Source organism: Brassica napus, chromosome C7 (assembly GCF_020379485.1).
Source record: "Brassica napus cultivar Da-Ae chromosome C7, Da-Ae, whole genome shotgun sequence".
In the NCBI taxonomy this organism is placed as follows: Eukaryota; Viridiplantae; Streptophyta; class Magnoliopsida; order Brassicales; family Brassicaceae; genus Brassica; species Brassica napus.
This window is the reverse complement of record NC_063450.1, coordinates 35,346,194-35,353,628: the sequence shown is the minus strand read 5'-3', so window position 1 is coordinate 35,353,628 and position 7,435 is coordinate 35,346,194. Positions and strand designations below refer to the sequence as shown.

General features: G+C 31.7%; 1 protein-coding gene and 1 long non-coding RNA gene across 4 annotated transcripts; one reads left to right on the top strand and one right to left on the bottom strand.

The window, feature by feature from the left end:
* Positions 1–221: 221 nt before the first annotated feature.
* LOC106411870 lies at positions 222–2,604 on the bottom strand. 2 transcript variants are annotated; one of them, XR_007326087.1, is made up of 4 exons: positions 2,295–2,604; positions 1,070–2,205; positions 867–948; positions 222–752 (listed from the first exon to the last, which is right to left on the bottom strand). It is a non-coding gene; the product is annotated as an uncharacterized LOC106411870 (long non-coding RNA). The 2 variants fall into 2 exon arrangements; XR_001282451.3 differs by having other exon boundaries at positions 1,070–2,124; positions 2,295–2,597.
* Positions 2,605–3,121: 517 nt separating this feature from the next.
* Positions 3,122–4,245, top strand: LOC106409203. 2 transcript variants are annotated; one of them, XM_022705791.2, is made up of 3 exons: positions 3,122–3,656; positions 3,732–3,867; positions 3,987–4,245. In XM_022705791.2, exons 1-3 carry the CDS (start codon positions 3,446–3,448, stop codon positions 4,075–4,077), a joined length of 438 nt encoding a protein of 145 aa, XP_022561512.1. In that variant the 5' UTR covers positions 3,122–3,445; the 3' UTR covers positions 4,078–4,245. The 2 variants fall into 2 exon arrangements, with proteins under 2 accessions (XP_022561512.1, XP_013705325.1); XM_013849871.3 differs by having other exon boundaries at positions 3,396–3,656; positions 3,732–4,245.
* The last annotated feature ends 3,190 nt before the right edge of the window (positions 4,246–7,435 follow it).

The window sequence follows — 7,435 nt, the reverse complement described above, 5'->3', positions numbered from 1 at the left end:
TTCCATTACACCGTTTTAAATCTCATGCAAAGTACGAAGACGGTAAACCCAGCTCTTATGTTAGGCTACTTTATGAGTAAAATGTGAAATGAATTGTACTGACAGAGGCAAATGTGCACTACTACCTAAGGATCTGCTGGCAAATTGAATATGTATTTGCCGGTTTATCACATATACAATATTGTTTGCATATTCCATCAACATTAACACAACAACACAACTGCGAAACAAACATGACAGTAATGTTTTGATGTGTCAACTACATTTTATGAGTCACACATAAATTCCCAAAGAATATTACATGCAGACTCACTTTGCTGTATTGTTCATAACTGAAACACGATTGAATCTGAAGGATTGTACAATATATAATAGCCCTGCTCGTTAAGGAATAGCTGCGGTAGCGACAGCAGCAAGAAAAAGTAACTTTAGTTGAGAGAAAAGTAGCATGGTGGAAACATAAATAATCGCTGGAAGTGATCGCAGGTGTTGTCCGTGACGTCTTTCATGGACGCTAATATTTTCAGTGAGAACCTCTGTTTGCAAAAAAAATCTGCTGCTTCGTTACCCAGCGGCAATAAATAGCTCAGTCAACGTCGTTTTGCTTTATTATTCAATTCAGTCACCGTCGTTTTGCTCTATCGCTACCGCTGACGCCACGAATGGTAAAAGAACAGGGCTAATATTTCTATATACCTGTAAAGAAGCAGCCAGCCTTTACCAAATTTGACATCCACATCGTCATTCTCTTTCTTGAGATATTATTATCAGACCATCAAGTACATTTGAAGAGTTAGTTTTGGTACACAAATTTACTGGGACCATTAACCCCAAGTTTCTTTCAAAGCAATTTTGAAGTCATCTACCTTTTTCATTAGTCCATAGGAAACCTTGTCTGGTTCAACAGCTTCATCACCTTGGTCAATATTTTTTAGCTGCTTTGTATGCCTGCATCGCAGCTTTTTCACCATCAACATCTTCTCTCGACCATTGTGTTATAAAATTCCATCTAAAGAAACATAAGAACAATGACTTGCAATCTAGGACACATTATACTAATTAAGAATACCTCTCTCTCTCATGAACGTTGACTTGATGCTGAATTTGGTCTGTCCGCAAAATATCATCACTCTCAATCCAAATATGTTATTCTCCTTCATGTGCCCTCTGATATCTTTGATGATACTTTCATCTCCCTATACCCATTTCTCACAGCAATAATGATCAGATGCAATAAAATCCCAAACCTTGTGAGACTCTGGAGAAGGAAAGAAAACAAAGTCACTCTTACTTTAACCGGGTACCAATCATTAGCTGAAATTTAACATTGGCAATAGCTGTAACATTTCCCGAAGGAGTTTTTTTGATATCGTGAGCCACTTAAAATATACTCCTCTTTGAAGAAGTAGGAAGCAAATCCATAAGAAAAATAATGTAGAAAAATATTCTCAGACAGGAAAATAAGTCAATATGATTGATAGAATGCGCGTTCAAGCATAGAAACCCATGGAACATAACACAACATATACGAACCAAATCAAAGGTAGAATAATTCAATTTTGCAGTACGATAATTAGATCATCAAAGTGTGATTGTAGATTCAGGGACCTAGAAGATAAAAGTGGAAAAGTGCCGTTGAATCTTTCCTATCATTGGGACAAAGTGACACCAAACAGTTTCACAGGAAAACACATCATTATATATATTAGCCATATATTCACAATCACTTAATCTTTGTAATTATATTAATTCACTTGTAGTTAAACTAAGAAGATATTTATTTTTAAAAGGAAAGGTAGTGCAAAATTCAAGACTGGGGATTAAAACAAAGCAACATCAAATTAGAGGTGTATCTTTCGGTGTTGAGTCTCTATATGATTAGCTCACAGTGAATTTTTGAATCGTCCGTAACTGGACAAAGAAACCAGGAGAATGAGACAAACTAAAACTCAAGAGAGGGAGAGATAAAGATTACTTTCCAAGTAAATAACGTGAGTCCAGTGGACCCATCTCTTAGCCGAGTGGCAGCTCCTTGATGCCCTGAGATTTCTCCAAAAGTATCCTCTTCCAATTCCACGCTATAGATTGTAGTTATCTCCATCGTTTAATATTATTTCTCAGAGGCTACAATCACACTCACACCAACAATTAATCAGAGGGACTGAATCGTTACGACAGTGGAACTGAATCTTAACGAACAGAAATCTAGCACATCAGGAAGTTGATTTCATATTGTATGGGTAAGTGGAATTTGGTCGTAAATAAAAGTAAATATGAGGATGTCAATGTCATACCTGCTCATCGATCAGAAAGGCGCTCTACGATTAGGGGTTTCAGTTGCTCTTACTGCTAGGTTTCGATTTTGATAGGATTTAGGTTTAGACGAAGCCATTTATATAAGAGGAGGATGAACGGAAATTGGAACGAAACCAGCCAGAAGGTATAAAAAGCATCATTGATTAGGAGGGGGATTACAAAGATGGAAGATAGAGTGGAAGAGTGGATTACAGAGAATCGAGATGTTGAACATAAATTTGAAATTGTCGGGCTCGATGGCCGTGAAATTTGGAAACTACGCCAAAGCCCATTTTCTCTAAACAAAGCTGTTCTGACGTGGTCAAATAATTGTTTCTGATTCATGGATTTAATTAAATGATGTGGCAGCCTCTCTATTGAGTATATTGTGCTTTTACTATTGTTAGATACTCAATGAGCCAAGATATTCGCTGCTCGAATATAAAAGCCTTTAAAGAAAATGGACCTGTCAATAGATAAGGTTCGTTTGGCCCAACTCTTTTTCAGTATTTAATTTTTAGAAAATGTGGTTTGGTCAACAAAACCTTAAACCCAATGAATAGTGCTGACTCCATAGACTAGATACGCCACCACGTGGCGTCGACCAAACCCACAAAGGTAAAATCTCTAAGCTCAAGTGTTTGAACTTTGAAAGCTAAAATGTGGGTGAGACTTGAGAGAGTATAGTTGGGGGTAGGCTTGATTCTTTGTTTCCCACTCCATCGCAGATTGTAGCTTATAGATAAACTAATTAATAAAGAAAAAGGAGGAACGTCACAATTACATACACAAACGTAGCACCAAATTCAATTTAATACTTCATATGAAGATGAAGTTAAATGAAAGAGTAGGCGAACCACTCAGTAATTGCTTCCAAGCGCCGTCTCTCTTTCTCTTTCAACGACGGTTGATTGATTCATTTCAAAGATTGACCTATCTCATCTAAGGTCAGCCATTAATAAAAATTTCTATATCTAATTAGAAAATTATATAATTATAAAAATGAAAAAGACTGCCGTACAGAGCTGTGTTACCTGAAGCCACGCAAAGAGTCTCTCTCCCACCTTAAATACCTCTTCTTCTTTAACTCCTTATATATAGTGATTAAACATGCTTCTTCCATTTCTTAAACAGAAAGTAAACATTTAAAATGGGAAGCTTATTCATCCTACGTTGCTTCTTGTTATTCTTCTTCTTGTTCTTGTGTCAAGGAGCGTTTGCAGCTGCAGGGAAGATATGGAGCAGAACAGAGATGGTGGAGATGGCTGGCTACGGTGAACAAAAACTCTCCTCTGTGATCATCGCCGGATCTCTTCTTTGCGACACTTGGCGTCCTCACCTTCCCTCTATAGCTATTCCAGGCACCTACCTATTCATGAGTCTCTCTATATGTTTTATTCTTCTATCTGAATACTTAACATGATTAATCCTCACAGGTGCCACAGTTGCCATCAAGTGCCACACTGGATACAAAAGGAGATCCAAATGGATTAAAGCTGTTACTGATGATTTGGGAGAGTTTGAAATCGATCTCCCTTCCCAACTCCACGCAATCCCCGACATGGAAAACACGTGCGTCGTTAAGCCAGTACATGTGCCTAAGCTATATAGATGCAATCACAGATCAACCAATACACACAAACGTATAAAGCTTGTTTCCTCTACTAACGGCTTCCGTGTCTACACCTCAGGGAAGATCAAGTTACAGGGTCACAGTTCAAGATCATAGCAAGCTGCATGGTGTCAATATTTTCAACTAAAGATTTAAACATTAAACAGTAAATTTCTTGTTTAGCTGGCGCTTCAGTCACAGAACCGAGTTAGAGTCTCTCTCTGTTTCTACATTGTTTTTGATGTTTCCCACTATGTAATTAAGAACGATGGTTGCATCATATGTGTAAAGGTTCTCATGAGTTTGATACAAAACAGCAGTGTGGTCACATTTGAATATATGACCACAAACCGTGTTACAACAACTTTTGTCATTAACAAACGCTATACACAACACAAGAAACAGCACCAGTTGTTATGTTTTACCAGCTTATAGGCATTGGTTGTGTCGTACTTCTTGACCAGTTCAATAACCTTACTCAAGATTTGATCTTTGCCTCCTCCTCCTGCTGATGTGAAATTCATTTTACCAATGCTCTTGAAAACATTCTCCTTCCCAAGAAGTAAAACCGGTCTCAGGGGCACTCTGAATCTCAATTGTTGTATGATCGAGCTCCTGATGCAATGCATCTTCGATTAAAACTGATATTGGTCCTCTGATTGTTCATAAAACCATACCAGCGACTCTACAAGTGTGAATTTCTATTTCCTGGGCTTGTTCTACCTCTGAAGCGGCAGAAATGAGAGACTCTGGGAAGAAGCAGAGGAAAGAGAACTGTATCTTTCTGCAGCCTGGTTGAAAACCTATTTGGGCTTTAGATTTTTTTTTAATAGGGGCCAATTAATTTTAATGTAAACATAACCTAACTATATCTGTATCATTAAAAAGATAAATACCCATTTAAAAATATTCTTACTTCATTAATTAAATTTCTTTTTTTATTGTTTTTTCAGTTGCATTTATAAAATATCTTAAAACGAATAAAACTGCCTAATTTATTACTTGTCCTTTCAGTTACATTAATGAAATATGCTTAAATGAATTTAAACTTTCTATTTTATTGTTTGCCTTTTTCAATTAACTTAATGAAATATCCTTAAATAAATTTGGACATAATGTCATTTAATCAACCAAAAAAACTCATGAGTTATCTTTACTTGCATAATTTTAATAATGGAGATTTTTAAAAACCTGTATCATTAAAATGTTACCTAAAACATGCAGCACTAATATATAGCATGCACCAATAAAATTAGAATTTGACTCACACAATTGTACGAATATTATTTTCAGTTGATTAAATTTAAAAATAATTATTTATTCAAAAAATATTTAAAAATGACTATGTTTTTAAAAATTATATGGTATTATTTGCTCATAACTCATTTGTCATTTGATAAATTTTTACAAAGAAAATTTTAGCATAATATAACTCAGTTGTCATTTGCTAAATTTATGGTTTTTAATTATATTTTTAATTATTTAATTATAATATTTTCATTTTATATTTGAAATATAAATGAATTTTCTTTCAAACAATATTTTTGTAAATGTATTTTTTTAAAAATAATCAATTAAAATTGTTATTATCATTGAATATCATTATTTTGACATAATTTAAATTTTCGTTTACATCAAAACTTATCATATTTTAGGATAATTTTAATTTAAAATTTAATTTTCATATTTTTCAAAAAAAATCTAAAAATATTTTTTAAATATTTTGTTATAATTGTTAAAAAAATATTGAGTTGCATTTCAAATAAAAAGGTAAAGATATTAAAAATATTCTAATTAAAATATGTAAAATTTAATATAGTTTTAAGGAAATAGTCAAAATAAAAAAAAATTACACATAAAATAATCATGATTTTTGTTAACTGGACGGATCATTATTTATATGATATCGCACACGAAAGAAAAATTTATGTTTTTAAAATTATCTAATTAACTCTATACTCATTTTTTTATATTTTTTATATGATATCACACATTCGTAAAAAAATAGATAGTTTAAGATGCAAAAATATTTACTTAACGAATATAATATGAACGAATATTACAAATACATCATTTAATAAAATAAATAATTAAAAACTGAAAATTCATATCCGCGTTGGCGCGCGGATGAGGGTCTAGTCTAATCTATTAAAATAGGAGTACAAAATTAGATTCCACCTTAGTTTTCCACTATATTTACAATGAAAAGTTATTAATTAACCTATTTTTGGGATCTTTTTCTTTTCTCTTCAATTAATGCATTTTCAAAATCAAATTTTAACTAAAAAATCATGGCAACAATAATTAATAAACATGGCTTTTAATATTCTTTGTTTTTCCTATTTAATATGTGTGTTTTAAATTAATAAATTCCATATATACATTTCATAATTAAATACATACTTTATATGGTAATTATTTTATTAATTTCATATATACATAATAATTAATTCCATATTAACTAACTTACCTTATATGATTTTTTTCTTATTAATTCTCTATCTAACTTTAAATAGTTAATGAAAAATATTGTTTTAAAAGCTATATAATTATATTTTTATTATTTATAAGTAATAACTAAAACAAAAGTTACAAAAAACATTTATATAATATATAGATTAATATATAAATATATTATGTTACATATATTTTTATATAAATAATAGTCCAATGTAAATTCAGTATGATAAATGTTAAAAAGTAGAAAATATATAAGACCATATATTTTAAATAGTATATACAACCATTTAGTTATGCATTATCATAAAATTTTGATCTATAAATATAAAAATACATTTGTGTGGATATACGGATCATATTTTAAAATATGGATGATACATTTGATGGTTTACAAGATAAAACAAAATTACTCAATATAAACTATAAAATTATTGTGTTTAGAAATATTATATTAAAATATTATTTAAACGAGTAAATTTTAAAATATATTATCACTTATAAAAAATAAAAACAAAGATCCGCACGGGTGCGCAGATCAAGCTCTAGTTCATCTTTCAAAAGAAGAAGATAAAATTGTGAGCCTATGGTGCTGTTCAGTTCTTATCAAATCTTTTATTCCCGATTTAGCCAGGCTGCTTAATCTACGAACGTAGGGTACTAATAGAACAAACCTTTTGCGTAAGAGATCATTAGTAAACAGGCTTATAAGCCTAAGTAAGTATTAGGGTTTTTGGAGGATATTCAGTTGTTCAGTACCATTAGAGTTAAACATTGGTCAATACGCTTTAATCCGAATATACAGTGGGTAATACGAATTATAAAAATGTTGGACTGGCGAATAAAATTAGATGATGTACCATCCAGTCTATAAAAATGTTTTTAAAATAAATGATGAACTATGTGATGCATAAAACGGTGGTGGATATTTGACCTGTACAAAAATTACATCACCAAGAAATAAACAAAAAACATAGATAATATACATATACCTTTTGAGTAAACGATAAATTTTCTGATACCTAAATGATAATTGGGCCTGGAGATTAGTGATTAATCTAATGAATAAAG

What these genes read in the sequence shown, in the direction of transcription:
- LOC106409203 (XM_013849871.3), top strand. Translation starts at nt 3,446, where the DNA reads ATGGGAAGCTTATTCATCCTACGTTGCTTCTTGTTATTCTTCTTCTTG. An exon ending in TCCCTCTATAGCTATTCCAG is followed by an intron (nt 3,657 to 3,731) that starts GCACCTACCTAT and finishes TAATCCTCACAG; the next exon opens with GTGCCACAGTTGCCATCAAG.